At 35.4% G+C, this 25,091-nt stretch overlaps 1 protein-coding gene and 1 pseudogene across 1 annotated transcript; both read right to left on the reverse strand.

Moving 5' to 3' along the window:
• Window positions 1-4,093: 4,093 nt before the first annotated feature.
• Window positions 4,094-5,809, reverse strand: LOC107646738 (uncharacterized; annotated as a pseudogene).
• A 578-nt stretch (window positions 5,810-6,387) lies between these two features.
• On the reverse strand, window positions 6,388-24,157 carry LOC107648129 (uncharacterized). The gene is made up of 13 exons (XM_021104468.2): window positions 23,931-24,157; window positions 23,489-23,626; window positions 23,169-23,250; window positions 22,889-22,965; window positions 22,665-22,780; window positions 22,135-22,249; window positions 21,927-22,043; window positions 17,409-17,500; window positions 17,177-17,243; window positions 17,004-17,085; window positions 16,397-16,488; window positions 16,162-16,305; window positions 6,388-6,534 (listed from the first exon to the last, which is right to left on the reverse strand). Exons 1-13 carry the CDS (start codon window positions 24,141-24,143, stop codon window positions 6,388-6,390), a joined length of 1,482 nt encoding a protein of 493 aa, XP_020960127.1. The 5' UTR covers window positions 24,144-24,157.
• Between the last annotated feature and the right edge of the window lie 934 nt (window positions 24,158-25,091).

Below are 25,091 nucleotides of genomic sequence, written 5' to 3' on the forward strand. Positions count from 1 at the left end.
CCAAAATTTTCATATAGATTAGCAACACATTTTGAAGAAAAACTATAATTCATTCGTATTCTATCTGAATATGCGCAATAACTTCAGACAGATTTGGAACGTATTTTGAAAAATGTTAATTGTATCCCAAATTTGTCTATAATTAATCTTAAATGCTTTTACCATAGCTAACCTTTCGAAGTAGCTAAAACTTTTTCCCACAAATTTGGGATGAAAATAACATTATTTGTAAATTTGGTTTGAAAGTGCATCAGTTTTCAAACGAATTTCAAATGTTTATTGAAAAATTTTAACATTTAGTACAAAACTATTATCTATATATTAAATTAGTCTATAATTTATCCCAAATATTTTTACTATTCCAAAATAAATTTTTTTCCTAAAATAACCTTAATTATATAACTTATGAAAATGTACAATTTTTTGTTTCTAAGCTCGATTCCAAAACTTCTTGATCAAAATATGAAATAATCATCATAATAATTAATATCTCATTTATTATTATACATTTTTTTGAAAATTAGATTAATAAGTAAGTAGTTAGTGTTTATTTATACACCTGTCTTTCATAGCAACTAAATTTTTTCCTTTACAAAATTAGTTTAATATGTTTTAACATTATTCATATATTAGGAACGTTATTTTTTAATCCACACAAAAGTATAGAATAAAATAAAATAAAAGTAAAACCAAACAAAATTCGATAGAATACATATACACTAGATATGACTCATATTTTTTGTTATTTTGACTAACGTTTGTTGTTTCCAATTTATCCTTTCATTTTTTTTGTTAGATTTAATCTTATTTATGGTAAAAATAATAAAAAAATCACATAAAATAAAAAAATCATATTCTTTTTCATAAGATTAAGGTATATTAAACATTAAAAAAAAATAAATGTTGAACGTAATTTAGAGGTCTATGACTCTTTTTTATATAATTCGAGACAGTTATTTTATTTTATTCATCTTATCTATTAATATAAAAAGAATATTTAATTTTAAATGTTAATTTTATTAAATATTTATCTTTTAAGATTATTATATAACGAAAATTTAAAAACACAATTTAATTTAAATATTATAAAATTAATATTAAGTATAATTTTTTAAATATCTATCTTTTAGATAAAATTTTACTTTTAAAATTTGTTATATGTAGTTATTTCAAAGCTGCTCATTTACTTTGCGTCAAAAATTAAAATTTTATTCAAAATTGCCTTTTAGTTTCAGGGAATTTCAGTTTTAGAGTGTCTTTTCCCTTATATCACATCTAGCTAGGTTACCTTGCCAAAAACCCAACCTTTTTTCAGAACCGCCTTCTGGTCGCAGGGTAACTTCTTGATCTCCTTCTCCCACCGCAACCTCGTTCTTCTTTTTTTCCCTCTCTCTTTTTCACCCTCTTTCACCGACGTTCGTCTTCTCCCTTTCCAACTCGGAGCTCGGCCCAGCTCCTCCTCTTTGGCATCATTGTCACCGCACCTCCAGCAGTGGCAATAACATAGTACGACTGCATTCTTTTTCCCTTTCTCTGCTTCAAGAACCCTAGTCATCACCTCAGGTTCTCTCTTTCCAGTCTATTTTCTTTAATTAGTTAGTTAGTTAGAATTTGCATGTTGTTAGTGGATTTAAGCGGTTAAGATAGGTTAGGATTAGTTTATTAGATCTTTGTTAAGTTGCAAGTGTTGGATTATGGCTGTTATGGATTGAATGCCGCTGAAAAATGCTTGATTATGCAGAATTTCTGCATTGCACACCATATGTTTGATTGAATGCCCATGTGATGCTTTGCATTTTATTTATATGTTGTAGCTACTATAAAGATTAAATTGCTTTTTGTTAGGCACATTGTTCTTGGAAGAGGCACTTTTGGCTATATTTTGATGCTTGTTCAACTTACAATTCATTAGCACATTGATTTTGTTTTGTTTTGTCAACACCTATATAATTTGTTGTTTTCTACAAGTAAAGAACCTTCACCGAGAGAATGTTAACTACTAAAAAAATGATAATAGCTAACAACTTTGAGTATGCTTTATTTTTGTTCTGAAAAAGAAGGATGGTATTTCAAAATTTATATAGGTTCCAATGAATAACATGTTATATTAGATAAAGCATAATCCTGAGATAAACCTTTAGGTACTGGTATGACGACCAATGATCATTAAACCTTATGGCAGTACTGATGTAAGCATGGTCTGAGTAAATTGGTGCCATCTTCATTTGTCCACTATAGACATTTTAACATAGAGCAATATTTGAGATGCCAAATTTCCAAGGTCCCATCCATAGTAATTTGGGTCTGTAGCTTCTATCTATTTCTTTCTAGTAGTCCACCACTTGGCAATAACTGCTGGATACCTCTTATAATTTTTTGTTCCTGGAGTTTTGAGTTATCACAGATAAAGCACTGTCTTTGTGTTGAAAAAAGAAAAATTTTAATAACTCCATTTATTTATTCCTCTGAGAAACTGCTTTTAGATGGGCTTTCTGCTTTGCTTCTAGTATATTTTATGTTGGTCCTTGTGTTCAAGTTTGGATATAGTCTTGCAGGAAAGATGATAAATGCTGACTTTTTTCGGTCATCCTTTTTCTGTTCAAGTAGTCGATACAAGCTCGCTTTGTCAAATGGCACATAGCAAATAAAGAAATCCAAGATTGTTCTCTCTTTTGTCCGGATCCAGATGCTTTTGGGCTCATGAACCTAGTTTATGATAGCAAATAGGAGGAACATAATGTGCATCAACCACAACAACCACAATGAATGTGTTCCTCCTCCAATGGGTTATGGTAGACCACAACAACTACCTTATCAATACAGTTACTATCATCATCAACAGCGTTATCCACCACAACAACAGCCGCAGCAACAGGCTCCTCCTCCTCCTCCTTCTCCATGCTCATATTATGGTAATGCTAATGGATGCACCATATCATGAGCTCTGCTACTTATTAATAGTTGCTTCTTAGTTCAATTCTAATTCTTCTAATGTTTTGGTATATATCCTATGGTTTGATTTTGACTTTTTTTATGAAGAGAACTACTTAACTAAGAATATGACATTATTTTATATTTAAACTACATTTTAATCTATGACTTCTGCATTTTTTTATGGAAAATTTGTTGTGTGTGTCTGAAGTTTGTGGTGACTTTTTGGTATATACTTTATATATATTATTTTATTTATTTTGTGATATCTATTTGAAAGATAAAATATATTTTATCTGTATTTTTATTTTCTATTACCATTTTCAATGTTTTTTATTTTTAGTACTAAAAATAAAAATACAAGCTGAATACATCCTAAGATTCCCATAAAACATGGGAGTAAGAAAATAAATAGTAAAAAAATACATATAAAAGTAACGATTATGTAAATAATCAACAAATTCATTCTCATGATAACATCAAAGGAAAAACGAAACTAAAATTCAGAAAGCAATTTTAGGATTATATAGTTGAGATTCACTCTAATGTCTTAACCATTTTTAATAGTAGTAAATCCAGTTAGCAATTGAAGGTTGAACTTTCATTGATTATTTCACTCGTTGCAGCAAAGGAAATCATACATAACAGTTTAGAGCAAATCAATTGATGGAAGCTGAGCTAAGGGAGAAAATATGAACATGGATTGGGAGCACAACATGCTCATATAAGTCTTATTATATATACAAAATAGATTAATCATTACTAGACACAAGAGTCAAAGCTTTGGATCATGTTTTACAAACTCAATAAAAAAATAGAACAATTCAACTCTACCATGGCATTTGAATGCCTTTTGAGTAATAATATCATATTTCTGGCACAGCTCCACAAGAATCAACTCAGATGAAACCAGGCATTGACAGTAATTGGCTTTCTTCTTCTACCAATTAAATGTGTCATTCATTCGTAGCATAAATAAGAAAATAATACAATAAATTTCATTGCATGAGAACCCCACCAGACATCTAAAGCAGGAACAGAGAGCAAACACCCTAGGGTCAGCAATTAGCAGAATACTACTAACATTGCACTTTGTATGCTTCACATCGCAGTATTTTTTAATTGACGGTTGGTTTCTGTGTTTCGTCCGGGGGAAAATTATTTAAAGGGTGGCTAATTGAAAGTTCAATTGGCTTTGTTCTTCTTTGCTTTCCATCTCCTTTACATTGTCTACTATGTGCTGTATTTTCTTCGATAGGCTCTCGTTATACTCGTCAATATGCTCGAGTATCAATTCAAGATGTCTTTCATAGGTGGCAGACCTCTTTTTCTCTGCTGTACGTCAACTGCTGATTTAATTCCCGAATTCTATACCGTTCACCCTGAAAAATAGTATCAGAAAACAAAGAGGTAAGTGGGGGAAAATAAGCTGAAAACATGTAAAAGAACCAATATTATCCTGAAAAACTTCATTTTGAAATAGCCTGATGCTAATCTCCAACATTTAGCTTAATAGTGACATCATGATCCATCCAATTTGTCATTTCTAATCAATCTGGCATGAAGTAACTGTGAAGATAACTAATTTAGTAATGCATAGCAATGGAAGAAGGAGAACTGACCGGATATTGTTCGTAGATGAAATCCCTTCTGCCACCTCCTGGACCAGCAAGAAGGTGTGTGTGTTCCTTTACAAAACGTGTAACAACCCAGCTACCAGATTTTACTTTCCTTACCATTATCATTGCCTTGCAACCAACCCTTGTCTTAACCCTTTGCCGTATAACATTTTCACGCTTGTCAGTCATCCTGTATCCCTCTTTGTTGCAGACAAAAATCTGCCCAATAGCAGAATTATCGATCCTTGACCGAGAGAGTTTACTAACACGTACGATGAATCCAACACTCGTGGCATATGCATTGTAGAATGCATGTGCCTCTGCTTCTGACTCAAACTCCTGTCCCACATAAGCTTCAACAGGTGAATTCCTGTAAATTCTCGACCTGGGGCTTTCGAGATTAGCAGCCACTTTACCTACTGTAAGTTCCTGTAAATTCTCGAAAGATTGCGACTTTGAATCTGGGAATTGATGAATTGTATTACCAAGAATATCCCTTCTTTCCAGGTTTGAGCATGATCGAGTGAGCTCGGGAGAATCCAGAATGCTGCAAATTATTTCACCGTTAGGCTTGAATTTGGGCTTGGGCAGGATAAGGGGTTAGGGTTACAAATTTTTTTATAGGGACTTAATTGTATTTTTAAATTATTAGGAATTTTAATGTCTGCAAAATAAAAAATCAATGATATATTTATCTTTTTATAAAAAAATTTAAATATAATTCGGTTTATATTGTGTAAATTGATCGGAACAAACCGGATCTAATAATTATGACACGTATACACGCCTTTTAAAAAAAAGACATTTTTTATGTTTGAAGTGTTAACACAGGGTTACCTTCCAAAGTCACTCCAAACTTTCTATCTTGGTCCTTCTGAACTGCTTCTCAATTGAAATGTTAATAGGTTTTTTTTATATATATTTGAAAGTTCTCATACAAGTGATCTGCAGCATGCCCCTATAATCTCTACCACTATTCAAAACAAAACAAACCAAATCAAATAAAAATAAACAATCAAATCAAAATCCTGCACCAAACCCATTACAATTTGCAATTCATTGATCATAAATTTGATTTCTGATGAGATGAGATGACTTAGTCAATGTCCCATACCCAACAATCACCAAAGCCGCCCCTCGAATCTTCAAATACAAGGTTAAGCCTTTTCACACTCTGCGAGGAGCTCCTCTTCAGAGCTCCTCTTCCTAGCCTTTGTCAGACGGTCGCATATTGCGAGAAGTAGAGAACGCCATATCATCGTTAATCACCACCAAAAGCACCACAACCATTAATTACACCAAAATTTTGCCAATTTCAACATTAATTTATGATATCTTTAAGCTATATTTTATTTTGATTACAAAATAGGAATATACTTTATTTCGTTATCTGTAGTTTTCTTCCCCGAATATATGATTTGTTTTAAATTATAATTGGCGGCCAATGGTGATTTGGCATATACTATTTTGAAATATCATTGATATATATTTTGATTATTTTCTTCTTCATGTCTTTAGTCTCATTTTCGAATAAGCATGTGAAAATTGTGGAATAGTATTAATGTATTATATTCTTTCTGGCAAGTTTGTAGAATAAAAAGGATAATAGTATGCCCACATCTTTCATTAATACAAAATTTTAGAAAAGATCGTAATAGAAAGATATAAAGACTTTAATAACTTAATGATTACATCACTACATAATTAATTCTGCGATTTAAACTTGTAACATTGAAATCACTGCTAAATTAATAAAAAGAAAAGTCTGGACTATATTTCAACAAAATCTATGTAATAGTAATATGGGTGATATATCGGTGTAGAAAGCCTAGAAAGCTTAGAGTTTCCAATATATTTTGAATTTGTGCAAGATGCCAGCAACAACAGCCCAAAAGGTGATTTCAGCAAAGAAGACATATAAGATAGTACCCACCTTCTCTGAGTGCCAAACATTCACAAATACATGCTTCTTAATCCAGTGCACCTGCTCAATTGATTTATGTTCATAAAATATGGCCAATTAATTAGTTCCTTGATAGTGATTTCATATAGAATAAACATAGAAAAAATGATATTTGTATTATTTTTTATTTATTTTGTGAAAATTTCTTTAATAATACAAAGACAAAATTTTTATTTTTTTTTTCATTTTTTATCCATCACTTTTCATACAAAAATTAAAAAAGTGCACAAGCGAAATACACATAAAAATAATGGATATAAAATATTGATTGGTTTGTGAAATTATTTTTTATTTTTATTTTGTAAAAATTATTTTCATGTTAGATTTTCATATTTTAGAAAATATGTTTAATTTGTTAAAATGAATTTTATTTTCAAACGGAGAAAATAATGATGATATATTTGGTTGATTCATTTTTAAATTTATATTTTCATTATCAAAATATAAAAATATATTTATTTTAAAACAATAAAATTATGTATATTTAAGTTAAAAGTTATTTAATCAACAAATTTTTTTATAAATGGTTGGATTTCAAAAATATAATAAACAATTAAATTTCATTAAATTTTAAAAAGATAAATTTTGTTGCTCGATAAATTTTGTATTTATATAGTATTCGGTTGCTGATTGAGTCGGGACCTGGATGAGTAGAATGATGATTATGGAGGGAAAGACTTCGCCAACAAGTCGTCGGTTGATCGGCGAGTAGAGCCACCTGCAAGGATACTCCGATGCCTAAGTTAATATCTGTATGATGAGGCGACTACATTTAGGGTAACAGTGACGTATCTGGGGAGAGGGGTAAGTCCCTCTCCCTTATTCTCACTCGTCCAGGTGGGCCTCCCACCTCCTTAGGGACCAGCTCCTTTTCCAGCTTTGGCCAGTTGTCGAGTCCCTTCTAAAGGGAGCTTGTGTCACGTGGAGGACGCATGCCCATACGAAATAGGGCGAGCGTTTGTTTGTTAGGTCGTGTTGGGTTGCGTTGGGTTAGGCCAAAACAGTGCCCCCCGATGCGTTAGAACGTGATATGCACGACTGGCGCATTCATCTACCCGGGTACTCCGGAATAACAGCCTCTATTCAACGTGGGTGAGCTGTCATGAACATGGACTTTTAGAGGCTTTCTCGCGTGTGAGGGTTCCCCCCAACACCCATTTTGAGAGCGTCGCCTCGATCCTTGCGCTCAAAGCATTAAATGCCTTTTAAGAGTGATTTGAAAGTGCATAAAAAGGTCTATTCTACCCTTGACCTTTTGCGCTTCTCCTTCTTTAGTTACAGTTACCACCCCCATTCCATTCTAACATTTCTTTTTTTCTTCTCTTCTTATAACTGACACCACCATTCTCGCCGTTCCTTTTCCATCCTACCACGACTGCTACCTTTAGCTTTGCTTGGGAATTTTTGCCCTGCCACAGTAGGAAACTTGCCATTTTCTGCTTTTAGTGTCTTCCTTCACCACAAATACTGGTAAGTGACTATCTTTTGTGCCTACCTTGTCTCTTTTTGCCTTTGTTTCTATATCTCATTTTACTGGTACTGCTTCTTGCTCTAGTATTTATTAAGTAGTTATTAGGGGGTATCATAGGCATCCCTATCGTGTTTTAGGCTATGATGGTTTTAGGTCAGAACATGGTTGCTTTAGGATAGAATATGGTGGCTTTAGACTAGAATGGTTTAGTGTAGAATGACTTACTTTTGACTTGGGACCTGCCTCCGACCTTACGACTTAACTTAAGCGGTGCCCCCACCGTAGGTATGGCGATGCGTCCTTCCGTGAACCGTTACGCGTGGTGTATGACCGATGTCACAAGTACCTCTTCTAGGGTAATCGTGGAGGAGCTGCAAGAGCTCCGTGATTCAAGAGCACTATTTGGAGGTAGTCTTGAGGAGGCTAACTACGAACTCTTGGTCCCAAGTCCACGAGAACACGTTTGCCAACTCAACCTCGACGTTGCTCGCATCTCTAACTGGAAGTGGGTGTACAAACCTATGTCCACCACTTTGGGTGTCTGGATTCCTTTTTCCCCATTTATTCTGGCTCTCTTGAATAGATGCAATTTTACTCCTTCTCAACTCCACCCAAACAACTGGGTTGCTATCTAGTGTTTTGAGATAGTTTGCGAATATTTAGAACTCCCAGCCACTGTAGAAGTTTTTCTCTTCTTCTTTCTTGTCACAAATCCTTTTCAAGAAGGTAAACACAAGAAAGGATACCTCTCCTTCCGGGGCATGCAGAATCGAAGAATCTTTGACCTCTTCGAAGATTCCTTCCACGACTTTAAAGAAACCTTCTTCAAGGTGAGACTAGCTCGATGTTGTCACCCCTTTTGGTTCACCCTTAGCAGATCGCCAACATTTTGTTGGTGATATTCGGCTCTAACCCCTTTAATCCTCATTTTCTAATGGGTGACCAGGAAGTCAGTCGAGATTGTGTAGGTAAGTAGGGCATTCTACCTGCTATTATTCTTCCGTTTTTCCGATTTATATATTGCAACTTTATTGACGACTTCGTAACTTGGCTTTCTCTTTCTTTTGTAGTTAGGATGGTTTCTGGGAACACTTTTCTTAGTCGTTTGATGACTCATTTCTTCCTCGATAGGGACTACAACGCCTCCGACTCCCCCGATCCTCAAGCCGAGATCCCCTAACTCGATGAACTGAAAGTTCAATCTCAGCCTCAAGCTGGGCCCCAAGTTGGGCATAGTGCTGCTGGCGAGGTTGACAAGGGCAAGGCTGCTGCGATTGAGCACTCTTTGGGTGCTCGGGTTGAAGAGGATAAAGTACTGGTGATACCTAATCCTAAGAAGATGAAGTCTAATTCCAATCCGGGACAAGCTCTTTTTGTAACGGAGAAGCACTTTGACGCCGCCGGCTTCATTGATTCCCAATGATACCGAATACTAAAAAATTCTTCCACGAAGAAGACCTAGCATCCCAAGCTAAGTGAACGTACTGAAGCCTCCTCTGAGATGCTACTATTATGAGGAAAGTGGAGCTGGTTTTAGCCTAGTGCCAGGTTCTGGAGGGTAATTACAGGGTGGCCTAATGTGAAGTTTCTAAGTTAAAGGCTGAGGGAGAAGCCACAGGGACCAACCTAAGCGAAGCTGAGAAGAAACTGAAGGAGGCTGGCAAAGAGATCCAGTGCCTCATTGATCGGGATGTCTCTCCTTCGAAGCAACTCAACGAGGCTCAGGGTCAGGCCATCATGACAGAGAGCAGGGTAAAGGTGCTTGAGAAAGAATTGGCTAAGGCTGTGAAATTAGTAGACTCTTTTTATTTGGAAGCCACCAATATGAGAAAAAAGAACAAGGAGATCATAAGGGATGCCTGGGATGCCATTTCTGCTACCAAGGAGGCGATTAAAGCCCAGGTTTTTGCTGCTTGCTCCTGATTTCGATATTTCTGCTATTGGTTCTTTCAAAATGATCCAAGATGACAATGTTGTGGATATGCCAAGGAAATAGCTACTTCCATTCTTGTAATTTGAACTCTTTAGTTTCTTTTTGTGTTGTTGGGCTGATTAGTTACCCTGTCAGTAAATGTTTGCGTTAGTAGTTTGTAAACTTTAAACTTTAATTTGGAACTTGTAGACTTGATTTGTATGTTTAAGCCATTCTGGCCATTTAGTTGTGTGATTATTATGATAATATGTCTGTTTAGTCGTGTTTCGATGGATATCCATTTATTTCCGTGAGGATTTCTTGGGTCTATCAGTCCCGGGAAGCCAGTTTTAACTTGAGAAATATTTCTCCAAAGAAAAATTATTTTTGTTAAACTTGGGCCTCGTCAAAGCCTCCTGTCACCATTTCGGGTTGACGGTGAGAGGAACGAGTACCCATTTCATAAACTACACTTGAAAAATAAATTATACTAAAAAAGGAATTAACAAATGGCCTCATTAAATTTCCTTGCCGCCGTTACTGTTGATGGTAAGGGGAAAAAATACCTCTTCATTTTATAGACTATACTTCGACAATACAAGAAAGTGTGTAATAATAATGAGACTAACACAAATCAAAAGCAAATCGAAAGTAATAAAAAGGAGCAAGGTACTACCAAATCGTGCTCAAGTAAGAGACTGTCCGGGTGTGTGAAGCCATGCTCCTTAGGAGTAGAATCTCCTAAGGTTTGCCGCATTCCAAGTGCTCGGTACCTCCTTCCCATCTAGTCGCTATAGCTTGTACGTGCCTTTGCCATGCACCTCTTTCACCCTGTAAGGTCCTTCCCAGTTGGAGGACAGTTTCCCTTCCCCCAGGGTTGGTGGTTAATGTCATTGTGCCACAAGACTAAGTCTTCTTCCTCAAATCTTCTGTTATGTACCTTGCAATTGTAACGAAGTGCTAGCTTCTGCTTCATCTCCACTTTCGACAAATGGGTTATTGCCCTGGTTTCGTCTAACAGGTCTTTTTCGCTCGCCTTGTCGCCTCCTCCTAACAACAATCTTGGGCTGGGCTCCCCTATCTCGACGGAATAATGGCATCTACTCCGTAGGTGAGCCAGAAAGGTGTCTCCTCAGTAGCGGATTGTGGCATCATCTTGTAAGACCATAGAACCGAAGCCAGCTCATCTACCCACAAGCCTTTCCTCTGCTCCAAACACTTTTTTAACCCTTTTAAGGATGATCTTGTTTGCCACCTCTACTTGTTCATTACTCTGGGGTTGTTCTACAGAGTAGAACCTTTGATTGATACCAAGCCTTGCCAGGAACTCTCCAAACTTATTATCAGAGAACTGTATCCCATTGTCTGATATCACAATCTCAGAAATTTTGAACCTGGCGATCACCTACCTCCACAAGAATTTACGGCAATTTGTGGATGATATACTCGCCAGTGGATTTGCTTCTACCCACTTGATATAGTAGTCAATGGTCACGATTAGGTACTTGACTTGTCCTAGAACCATCGGAAATGGGCCCAACAAGTCAACTCCCCATTGGGAGAAAGGTCAGGAGGCCATGATGGAGCTCAGCTCCTCGGGCTGATGCCTTATTAAAATTTGCATTCTCTTGGCACTTGAGGCACATCTTCACATACTCGCTAGCATCGGTTATCATTGTAGGCCAATAATAACCAACCTTAACGAGCTTCCGAGTTAAGAACTTTTCCCTAATGTGGTGCCCACAACATCCCTGGTGCACCTCCTTCAAGACATACTCCGCCTTCTCGGGTCGCAAATAGTTCAACAAAAGTTAATTTATCCCTCTCTTATACAGTTGGCCCTACACCACCGTATACTTGACGGCCTCTCTTCTCATGAAGCTTCTTTCGTGTCCTCTGGTAGGTCTCCCTTTTCCAGAAATTGTTGATCGTGTATATCCAAGAAGGTGGTTCCTGATGGCTCTGGTTCAAGCAAAGGGCTATTGATGTCTCTTTTCCTAGCCCTGGATTAGGGATCGGTTCCCCGCCCTGGGTTTGGTGCTATCCAACTTCGACAACAAGTTAGCTTTAGTTTTCCTCTCCCTGGGACCATGTTGAACAACCACCTCTTCAAAATCCCTACATAATTGTTTAGTTTTCTCTAGGTACTTCTGCAGTAGTAGGTCTTGAACTTGGTATGTTCTGTTCACTTGGGTCGTTACCACTTGGGAGTCGCTGTTGATTTTGAGTCTTGCTACTGCAACCTCTTTTGGTAGTATTAAGCCCCTAATCACGGCTTCATACTCTGTTTGGATATTCGAGATCGGGAACTCGAACTTGATGGACTGATCATAAGTTATCCCCTCCAAGTTCTCTAATATTATCCCGTCTCTACCAAATGCTTGGTTGGATGCTTCGTTAATATGGAGCATCCATCGTGTGTTCGGGGCCTTCGATGGATCGTCGACTATCTCCACCAAGAAGACGACCATTGCTTGGGCTTTGATAACGCGGCGGGGCTCGTACTAGATGTCATACTGGATAGCTTCACTGCCCAGACCATCATTCTCCCTGTTAGGTCAGGTTTCTGCAATATCTGCTTGATCGCTTGGTCTATTCTTACTGTAATTGGGTGTTCCTGAAAATATTGCCTTAGTCTCCAAGAAGAAACTAGCAAAGCGAAAGCCACTTTCTCTAGTCTCATGTACCTTAGTTTCACCCCCTAGAGCACCTTATTTATGGAGTATACAGGTGGTTTTGTTGGCCATCCTCTCGCACTAAAGCGGCAGCCAAAGCTTCTTCTATCACTGCGAGGTACAAGTACAAAGGCTCTCCTTTATTTGGCTTTTTGAGCACCAGTGGTTTCAACAAAATCCTCTTGAAGTGGTTGAAGGCTTCGTCATAAGATGGGCCCCACTCAAAGGACATCTCCTTTTTCATCAAGTTAAAGAAAGGCAGTGCCTTGGCTACTGATGTGCCGAGGAAACGGGATAGAGCCGTTAGCCTCCCCGCTAGCCTTTGTACATCTTTCACACACTTGGGTCTCGCCATGCAAAGCACTCTACTCCCCTCTGGGTGATTATAAACCCCATGAACTTTCCTGCTTCCATGGCAAAAGCACATTTCAGGGGATTTAGCCTCAAGCTGTATTTTCGGAGGAAGTTGAAGATGACCTGCAAGTTAGCTACTAGGTTGTTCGGCTCTGCCATCTTGACCAGCATGTCATCGATGTAAACTTCTACTGACCTGCCTATGTGGTCCTTAAAGACCTTATTCATAAGTCTTTGATAGGTTGTCCCTGTATTTTTTAGGTCGAATGACATGACTTTGTAACAATATGTTCCCCATGGCGTTATGAACACCATCTTCTCCTTGTCAGGCTGGTGCATCGAGATCTGATTTTATCCTGACTACACATCCATGAAATTCAAGAACTTGTATCCTGCTGTCACATCCACCAAGGCATCTATGTTAGTTAGGGGGAATGAGTCCTTTGAACAAGCCTTGTTAAGGTCCGAGTAGTCCACGCACATTCTCCACTTCTCGTTTGCCTTCTTCACAAGAACCACATTTGAAAGTCACGTAAAGTAATCTAATTCCCTAATGAACCCGGCTTCCAAAAATTTATCCGTCTACTTGGCCACCTCACTTTCTCTTTTCGAGGACATCTTCCTCTTCCTCTGTGCGACGGACTTTGCCTTCGGCTTTATGGCCGATCGGTGGGACATGAATTCTAGGTCTATTCCTAGTATATCGGCTGGAGTCCATGCAAAAAAGTCTCTATTAGCTCAGATGGCTTCGATCAGAGGTCCTTTCAGCTTGTAGGGTTGGTTGCTCACAAATGTGAATTTATGCTCTCTCCCCTCTTCCTGGAATTTTTCCAGGTCACCCTAGGACTCGAACCTTGGGTGCTCGTCGATTCTTGCATCCAAGTCTGCCAAGAACACGCCGACTGCTTCCTTGGACCTTCTCCATAGTGACAAACTGGCATTATTGCAAGCCACGACCATTTCTAGATCCCCTCGGATCGTCCCTACCAACTTATCGTCTGCCACTAACTTCATTGTTGGGAATTTTGTGCAAATGGCCGCTAGCAGGTGGTTGATGGTTCTCCTCCCAAGGATGACATTGTAAGTCGTGGAATCCTTAAGGACCACGAACTCGGCCATGGCGGACTTCCTACTTGTGCCGGAATCGATGCAGATCGACAGGGCGACGGAGCCGTCTAGTTTGATGTAGTTATCGCCTAATCCCACGACTCTGTGGCGGTGGTTCTTGAGGTCGTTTCTTTGAATTCCAGAGCGTTGAACACATTTTGAAACATAATGTTCGAATCTACCCTTATGTCAACTAAGATTCGCTTGACTAAATCCGTCCAAATTCTCGCCATAACCACCATTGGTGGGTCCTTCGAGAGGTTGTCACATCACCGGTCTCCGAGGTCAAATGATATTTCAGGAAGCTTTCTAAGAGAAGGCCTTTTCCCGGCTATAATGGCAAGTACCTTAGCATCTTTCTTCACTTTGGACTTTGATTTTGGTGTGGCGTTCCTATCGACCACCACATTCACTATTACTAATGGAGTCGTGTTCGGATTTTCGAAAACTTGTTGCTTTGGCTTGACAGTCCTACCTGTTTTTCTTTGAAATGCTGCCTTTCTTTTCTTCTTGATTCTTGGATGAACCGCAAAAATTCATTTAAATGTTGAATAATATTTTATTATGTTATTTACATAAATTAAAACTAGAAAAAATATAACAAATGAATAACAATAATAGTTCACCTAACAATTATGAAATGATATTATTCTGTAAATGAATGAATAATAATTAACATTAAATACTTTTATAGCATAAGAGGTTATAAGCACAAAAGAGTTTGAAAAAAAAAATCATAACAAAGATAGATGGAACAAACTCTTGTTGTGGTATATGAAAATTGATAGGAGTAGTAAAGCACTATTTTATGCAAGAGTCACAATCAGACAATTTGTTGTTGTTGTAATACAAATTCGAATCCCGTCGTTTTATTAGGAGTGTTCAAATTTAAATTGATTAAATTACATTAATTTAGATTTGATTATATTTTATATTTGGTAAGTTGTATAATCGTATTGAATTTTAAATTTATTTTTTAAAATTAATTTAATGTAATCTAAATCACATAATATAATATAATATAATATTATTATTTTATTATTAAATTAATATTTTTAGTATAATATATTTAATTTGTTATACATTTTAAATTTATTCATATATTATTATTATTGTTATTATTATTATTTAGTGAGCATTTTGTAAATGCAAAACAAAATTTATTCATCTATTTATTTTACCAACAAAATATTACTTCTGTAACTTAATAATAAAATTTTAAAATTTTATTTTTTAAAAATTTAATATACTAATCTAATTTAAACTGCAACAATGAAAATCATATACTTTAATTTGGGTTGAATTGTTTTTCCTTAAAAGTTTATCAAAACCGCATTACTAGTTCATCAATAATTGTCGCATTTTGTAAAAGATTGTATTTTAATGTTTTATATATGTTTGTGAGTATTTTTCAAAAAGCATTTTTAATGACAACAATTTTAATATTACCACCAAACATATATATTTTCAAGTGTATTTTACTTTCTAATTTGATTTAAAATAAAAAAAATGAAAATCATCAAACCAATGGACCCTAATATTTTTTCTAAGAGAGTTAGTCCGATAAATACGTCTAAAACGTCTCTTTTTAAAAATATTTTTTAATAATTAAAATTTAACATATATAATCGATTAAATCGTGTTACTTTTGTTAAAATTAAGGCAGACAAATTAATTTGACCGAAAAATAGTGAATCAAATTTTGAATCGATTTAAATTAATATTATTTTTTATGAAAAATAACTACAATATCTCTATTATAAAAAATGACTAAAATACTCTTAATATATATATATATATTGAGAATCCTAATTTCTAATCCTTTTCTTTTCTGTCGTCATAGGATTAGAATCTAGAATTTTTAAAATTAATATATATAATAGAAATAAATATTATAGTTATTTTTTATAAAAAATATTAATTTATACTAATTCAAAATTTAATTTATTAATTTTTTAATTAAACTAATTTGTTCGGTCTAATTTTAATAAAAATAATATAATTTAATTGATTATATGTATTAAATTTTAATTTTTAAAAAATATTTTAAAAAATATTTTTTGACATTTTTATTTAAGGGACTCCTCTCCTTAAATATATGCGCATATAGGGGGTGGTGTGGTTCTTACAAGCGAGTTATGTGGGTCCTCGTAATACCAGCCATTTACAAATGCCGCAAATATTCCCTGGGCTGCCATCACAAACACAAGCATTGCATTCATTCCTATCCACTCCAAGAACAAGAATGGAGTACGAATTCCCCAAATGTCGATCTGTTTCATCATCACCAAGTAGTGTTAATTTTAAGGAATAGAATCCCAAGTTGAAATAATAATTTAATGAGAACAATAATTAATTAGTCACCACTATGTAGAGCCCAGAGAAAACAATTCCAGCAGCACCAGCTGTGAAACAAACATAGCTGAAGCTGTACAGTTGCTTGTTAATTGGAATAGCTGCATTTCGTTATAATTTAGATGGAGATTAAAATCCTTTCTTAGTTGAGTTTAATTCGGTTTAATTTTCGCACAGTTATTATAATATCAATCAATATTTACTAACACCAGACATTAGTCACGTATAAAAAGTATGAAGTGATCACAGAATTAAAAAAGATTTAATCATTCTGTCGGTCTCTATTATTTCATTAAATTTTTAATTAGATTTTTATATTTGTTTTAATTAAATCTTTATACTATATTAGATTTTGTAATTAAATTCTTATCATGATAAAAAGATTAAATTTAATAGAATATTTTATTAAACTATACAAAATATTCAATTAAATGAATATTTTATTAATTCTAATTTTTTATCATGATAAAATCTTAATTATAAAATTTAATATAATATAAGAATTTAATAAAAAAAACATATAAGAGCTTAATTGAAAATTTAGTGAAACGAAAATTTAGTGAAACAAAGCCCATTTCGTTTATATATGATGCATATTGCACAAGCTGTTTATTACCATTAGTGAAGTGAAGGATGATGGCTATAATGAGTAAAACAAAGCCCATTGAGACCCATTGCTTAAGCCTCTCCCGATGACCCTGTAATATTTTTTCACCATAGTATATAGAGGCCTTTGTTCAATTAATTGAATTTACATATATAGCAGAATTTAAGGTAGAATTTTGTAACCTTGAAGTTGATCAAGACGTGTCCATAATGGATACCAATGGTGCCAGACATGATAGCAGATATGGAACTAATTCAAACAAATATTAAAAATGTTATTAAAAATAGAAAATAAAAAAGCTATATATATATAGAGTTATATACGATGAATAAAAAAGTAGAATATATCATGAAACCACTTATAAAAAAAAATTAAACTCTTAGTAGAAATATATAACACAATATAAAAATAAACCTCAATAAACCCTCGGGCTCAAATGGAGCGTGACACCAACTTGGAGCATCTTGGCGAAATGGACCTGTGTCTGGAGAACTCAGTGTGCATGCCTGTTATATATTCATCAAATTGTGTGCAATTCCAAATTTAATCACCAATCATAATTTTTCTTTTAATCTTTGCTTTCTATTAACTTTACCACCAATCGTTTGGTTCTTAATGTTGGATTGCTAAAATAGTTATTTTAGGTTATAGCATAATTTGAAACAGATAAGTATAAATATAAAGGTTTACCGATTTCTGGTCTTTGTAGCACGGGTGGTGTTACTAGGATCGTTTTGAGCTCAGAAAATGCTTTCTCGCCTTCCTCTGTCCAATGAAATTTTTTGTTCTTCGATATTGTTTGGAAGAGGTGATATGCTCGGCTCGATGCAGCGGGTAGGAATCGGGATAGCGCAGCTATCCTTCCTGCAAGTTGTTGTACCTCTTTTATCGTTTTAGGGCTTTCCATGTTGAGTATTGCTAAACATTTTTCAGGGTTCGCCTCGATTCCTCGCGATGTGAGCATGAATCCGAGAAACTTTCCTCCCTTTACACCGAAGGCACACTTCTCAGGGTTCAATCTCATATTGTAAATTCGGAGTTGTCCAAATATTTCCTTGAGGTCTTCACAGTGCGATTTTTCTTTCTTGGTTTTCGCGACCATGTCGTCCACATATATCTCCATGTTGCGTCCTATTTGGTGATGGAAGACCTTGTCCATCAAGCGTTGATAGGTCGCACCTGCATTCTTTAAGCCAAATGGCATTACTCGATAACAAAAGTTTCCATATTCGGTTATGAATGCTGTCTTGCTTTGATCTTCAGGATGCATGAGTATTTGATTATACCCCGAGTATGCATCCATGAAGCTTAAGCTTTCGAAACCTGAAGCGTTGTCTACAAGCTTATCAATGCATGGTAAGGGGTAAGCATCTTTAGGACATGCTTTGTTTAAATCTGTAAAATCGACGCACATGCGCCATTTACCTGAGTTTTTCCTTACCATTACCACATTCGAGAGCCATGTGGTGAAGCGGATTTCTCTGATAAAGTTGGCTTGTAAGAGTTTACTGGTCTCTTCTAGGGCTGCTTTTGATTTCTCTGTTCCTAGGTTTCTTTTCTTCTGAGCTATGGGTCGGCTCGTAAGATTGGTGGCGAGTTTGTGACAGATGATCTCCGGACTTATGCCCGGCATATCTGCTGGTGTCCAGGCGAATAAGTCTGCGTTGGCTCTTAGCAGCTTTACGAGGTCCGACCTTTCCTGCCCTTGTAGTGCTTGACCTATGTATGTTACTTGCTCTGGTTTGGATGTCAGTTGAATTTTCTGGAGTTCGTCAGTTGGTTGTGGTCTCTCTTGTGTGTCTCCCCTGGGGTCGAGTTCGGCTAGGGAGAGGACTTCCTCTCTGGTTTGTATCGCTTTGATCTCATGTTGTCTTTCTCTGTTATCCGACCTTTTCAAGCAAGAGTTGTAACACTGCCGAGCTTGTTGGCGGTCTGAGTGGATTGTTGCTATTCTTCCGTCCTGTGCCTGAAATTTAACACATAGGTGGAAAGTTGATATTACTGCTCTGAACATGTTCAGAGCAGGTCTCCCAAGGATAATGTTATAAGGACTATTGCAATCGACAATCAGGTATTGTATATCAAGTGTTCGGGATGATGCGTTTTCACCTATTGTCGTTTTAAGCCATATGTAACCTTTTATTGGTACCCTTTCTCCGGAGAATCCTACCAGTTCTCCGGAGGAGGGTTTTATGAGTTTTTCAGATAAGTTCATCTTTAAAAAGGTAGAATAAAAGAGTACGTCTGCGCTGCTACCTGGGTCCAGAAGGACCTTTCTTACCAGTAGGTCGCCTGTCTGGATAGAAATTACGACCGGGTCGTCCAGGTGTGGGGCGGCCGAGCACATATCTGCTTTATTGAAGGTGATCTCTAAATCTGGTGCGTCGCTCTTGTTTGGAGGTGAGGTTCCTTCTATGGCTAGCATGGCTCGGTAACTTCGTTTCCTGGCCGATGTTGTCTCGCCACCTCCAGCGAATCCTCCGGAGATGCAGTTTATGACTGCCTTTGGTAGGTTATTGCCCGGCCATTTTTCCTTGTTTACTGAGGTCGGTTGTCTTTCTTCCCTGCCTCGGTCGTCTTCCTTATGCTTCCTCCCTTCAATGTACTTGTCTAATAGGCCTTGTCGTGCAAGCCTTTCCAAAAGGTCTTTGGCTATTATGCATTCGTCGGTGGTGTGTCCGTATTTTTGGTGGAAAGCGCAATGTTTGCTTTTGTCTACGAACCTCTGGTCTTGGTAACTGCCTGCCCTTACTGGGGGTTTTATAATCTTGGCATTGAGTATTTCCTTGATTATCTTTTCCCTTCTTGTGTTGAATCTGGTGTAATTGTCAAATTTCGGAGTGAGCTTAAATGTTTTGCCGATCTCCTTGTTGTGGGTCGATCTCAATGATCGTTCCTCCTCCCTTATGGGTTTCCTTTCCGTTTTGTTGGCCTCGCGTAGTTCTTCGATTTCCATTTGTCCGGCCGCCCTTTCCCTGAACTCCTCCAGTGTTTTCGGTTTGGTGATGGCGATCGTTTCTCTGAATTTGCCCGGTCGGAGGCCGGCCTTGAGTGCGTGGAGGTGGACAGCCGGATCTAGGTCGGGTATTTCCATAGTCGCCTCTGCAAACCTGGTCAGGTAATCCTTTAGGCTCTCCTGTGGACCTTGGCGGATCGTGCCGAGGTAATCCGATCCATGGACGTATATTCTTGCTGCGGCGAAGTAATCAATGAAAGACTTCGCCAGCTCTTCGAAAGAAGAGATTGAACCTGCAGGTAGTTTCGAGAACCAAAGCAAAGCTGCTCCGTCAAGATACGTCGGGAAGGCTCTGCAAAGTACAGGTTCATTGTTAGGACCGTTAAAAAACATTATAGATTGAAATTTCTTAATGTGAGCCCGGGGGTCACCAATCCCCTTATATGGCTCAAGTGAGGAGGGGAGTGTGAAATGTTTTGGCATTTGAAAATTTGTTATTTCTTCGGAAAAAGGGTTGTCCAAGGTTAGTCTCTCCTTTGGTGGGTCAGCAATCAGCAGGTCAGGTGTGCCCTGGGAAGATCTTTTGGAATTTCCCTCGCCTATCTGGTTGGCGCTATTTCGTGCTGATAGTTCGGCTAATCTTTTGACTTCCGCTTGGAGTTCCGCCATTTGGGCCATAAGCTCGGCCTGTGTGAATTGAGGGACTCCGTTGTCAGCCATGACTGGGGCTCGTGCTATCCTGCGAAGAGAAACTCAAGAGGTAGAAATATAACAGGAAATCGTGGGGTTAGCGTTATCGGGCCCCACGGTGGGCGCCAAATGTTCCGTTCGGGTGATCCGAGGAGTAAGCTAGGCCTTGGGAGCTTGTTAGGTCTGGGCGAGCTTACACGTCCGCTGGGATCAGCGTGGCAAGGGTCCCCGGATGTCTCTGAAACACGGTGGAGGGAGTACCTGCAAAAGCACTCCGATGCTTAAGTCAGAATGTGTATTTATCAGAGAAGAAAGAGTATTAAGAGAAGAGAATACTGTGTTCTCCAAGGACTGTGGTTTCTGTTTTTATAAGTGGGGTGTAAGTTAGTTGCGATACGAATGACCGGGATTGTTTGTTAGTATCTTTTTAGTTCCGAGGAATCGTCACGTGCTTCTTCTTAGTGTATCCTGTTGTGATGGGTTTCGGTTGGAGGATAAAGCTGACTCAGCCAGGAGTGATTGATGCCGAGATCTTAGATCGGTTACGGTACTAGGAGGGTGCACACGTCATTAGGTATACACCAAAATACATCGTAACTAATTTTAATGTGTAAATAATATTTTTGTTGATCAAAATACTTAATTTAAATTTTACATTCTAAATAATAACCGAAGAAAATAACATAACTAACTAAATATTTAAAGAAAATAAAAAGAACTTAAAATCGCACAAAATTTATCAAAATTACACGTGCATTTAGAGTGGGTCAAACATTATTTAACGAGTAATAATATTATATATCTAATAAATATTATTATTTTTAGCTAATATTTAGTCAATAATTTGCATTGTATCTATATTAAGTTATTAATAGATATTTTTTACACAAAAAATATATAATTTGTACTTATATTGACTAAAATTTACATATATAAATTAAGAGTAATGCTAGGGGCCAGCAACTTTTGTGATTTGTAACCATTAAATAGCAATCAATGATGGTTTTAATGGTGTGAGATTGGTTTGAAATTTCATCAAATGGCTTATTTTTCCTTGATGGTTACATGCTGGCCAGAATTTAACAAAGTTGCTGGCCTCTTAGACTTTTCCATAAATTAATACCGTTTGTATTTATATTTTTCAAAGTTTGTATATATAAATTAATAAATTTTTTTATTAAAAAAAATTTAATATTTATGATAATCAATGGTTGATTAAAAATACTAAAAAAATTCCTGCCTTCAATCTTATTTAATTATATTGAAAAAAGTAGTATAGTAGTGACCTTCAAGCGTCTCCAAACAGGTTGAGAGTAGAGATGGTTGACCCCCCAAACATGTCTATCAACATAGCCAACAGCGTTACATGCAGGACCTAGGTGTCCTCTCATTCCACATATCACCTAGTAATTAACAAATTAAGCTAATTAAGTTGGAGAAAATATATAATAATTAATTAAGTTAGAGATCGAGATCATGTATGCAAATATGTACTGTATATCTCTTGAGTGGTTTGTCATCATCAATATGATCCACGAAACTCCAATCTGAAACGTAGAGTGTGTAGGTTGTAATCATGTATATAAGGAATGCCACCAAGCCACCAAACCTGCCATTATACCAATGGAATTAATCAACATCTTTGAAGATAAATAACGTAAAAGTAATATCAATAATAATAAATAGATTAAATATTTAGATGGATCCTTTACGAATTTTAGATCAAGCATTTTTTTTTCAATAAATTTTTATTATTTTAAAATCTTTAAAAATTATTCTTGTAACACAGATTTAGTCACTTCATCACTTTCAATTAAAATTTTAATATGTATGTATTTTTGTTATGATAAGATAAACAAACTCATTTTAAAACAACAAAAGAAGTAATTGATAATAATAATTCTCAAAAACTTTTAGAATAATAGAAGTATCCCACAGAAAATTTTGTAAGGATCAATTTAGATACTTAAACTAATAACTATAATTCAATATATATGTGTTGTGGATGGTCTTTAATTTGTCACCATTGCCATTTGTAGGCAGTAAAAATGGATAGATGTCCAGGAGTGAAGGTAGTGGGTCTAAGCTTCGTGGTGAAGGTTTCTATTAAAGCGACAATACAGTATATAAGAGCTATTCTCTGCAAAAACACACACACTGTGTTAGATTTTTCTTTTAATTTTATTTAATTTCTTCACTTTTTTAATTATGAAACATGCATTTCAGTAAATTTAATTGGTCATAATACCTGAAGAATGCCACACCATCTGATAAATTTTATGTTTACTCCGTATACAAGGTCGTCGGGCGCATGAGAGTATCCACCTATGTCATAAAAACAAATTCATAACTGTACCAAAATTTATTTGTATTTGTGTATATATTATATCCTAAATATTTTTAAACATAAAAGAAGTAAAAATTTCTGAATATTTATATATAAATTATGTTTATACTATTAACTAGAATAGACGTTAAAACGAAAGTTTTAGAGATTATTGAGGAGTTCTTATATATGTACGATTTACCTTGCAAAAGTATGCCCCAGAAAAGAAGCTTCAATGTCCTAAGGAGTATCTTCTTTACTGCATACCTTATCTTGGGGATTCTCTGCATTATCATAATCAAAGTCTTATGTGAATAAATTAACATTTAAAATGTTATATTTTTACTTTACATATTTTAATTTTATTCTTCACGTTTAAGATAGTTAAAAACAAAAAATAGTACGAATAAAATATGAGATAAAAATAGTCCAAATATTAAGAAAAAGATAAAAACTCAAAATAGATTAGAAAACTTTAAGACGGGAAAAGACAAGAAGAGAGTGATGAATTAGTAAAGTTACTTTGAGTGCAAGGGCAATGGCAACCCCAACAATGAAAAGAAAAAAAGGCATAACGAAATCCGCCAAAGTACATCCATCCCATGGAGAGTGATCAATCCGAGGATAAGCTCCACCAGCATCGTCTACCAGTATCATCAACTATATACATATAATTGTCAAATTAACTACAAAAAAATAATTAATACAAGTTAATTATTAATGACTTCAAAGAGTTATGCTAAGTGTACATTAAAATCAGCCACTAAAATCAGTCATTAGTATAAAATATATGCTAGAATATAAATACATATTGAAAATAAATTAAACCACATATGTTTATACACAAATATATTAATAATTAATTTTAGTGGCTGACTTTGGTATACAAATAACATTTTTATACTTGAAATTAAACCACCCATCACACACTTAGCTTGTTGACTATATATTAATTAGTACTAACCACTATGGTGAGACCCCTAAAGGCATCAAGTGTTGCAACCCGCTTTGTCTTCTGCTTAACACCAATTACTTCCATTATTATTCTCTCTTTGCCATGCTCAGTTGTAGAATCATTAATATCGTTCTTAACTACCTCTTCCTGCCTCTTATCCATTGGTGAATTATTTCTGAGTCCTTCTTCCATTCTCTTTGCTGCTTCTTCTTCATCCATCATATCGATCAACAAGAGTAAGTGATGATGTATGTGGTCTTGTGATCCACTCTTCTTTGGTGCAAAATATATAATAGAGATTAGGTGGAACTAATAATGAATTCATTTATTAAAGGAGAGATTTAAATGTATTATTATTATTATTATTATTATTATTATTATTATTATTATTATTATTATTATTATTATTATTAAAGTTATAAGGGTAATAAGGCCGGCTCAGTAATCTCTAGGCCTTGTGCTATATAGTATAAATAAGTCAAATTGTGGGTTGAAATTGTGGTAGCAACATTACATACAGAAGAGACAGACGAATGGCTTTGTAGAGAAAGACAGAAACCAGGCCCATATTCTAATCATGTGTTGGAACTTGGAAGTGTTAAGATTAGATTAAGAAATTACAAAAGCAAGTCATCCTCCTGCCTTTACTTTGTTTTTTCTTGTTGCTCCCTTATTTTATCTGTAAACTATGCATGATGTCTTGTTTTCTCTCTCTCTAACAAGGTCGTGACAACAATGAGGAGGAGTGGTTTAGATAAAGATGTTTGAAATATTTTTTTAAAAATAATTTTAAATAATTAAAATTTAATACATATAATTGATTAAACTATATTATTTTTATCAAAATTAGATAAAATAAATTGATTTGGCTCAAAAATTAGTAAATTATATCTTAAATCCGTCTAAATTAATATTTTTTTATAAAAAATAACTACAATATTTTTATTATAAAAAATGATAAAAATATTATTATTATTATTATTATTATTATTATTATTATTATTATTATTATTATTATTATTATTTTAAAAATCTTAAATTCTAATCCTTTTCTTTTTTTGGTACTGTTTTAGGACTAGAATTTAAGAATTTTTAAAATATATATATATATAATAGAAATATTTTAGTTATTTTTTATAATAGGATATATAATAGAAATATTTTAGTTAT

The sequence above is a fragment of the Arachis ipaensis genome, chromosome B6 (assembly GCF_059453495.1).
Source record: "Arachis ipaensis isolate K30076 ecotype BB chromosome B6, ASM5945349v1, whole genome shotgun sequence".
Classification (NCBI taxonomy): Eukaryota; Viridiplantae; Streptophyta; class Magnoliopsida; order Fabales; family Fabaceae; genus Arachis; species Arachis ipaensis.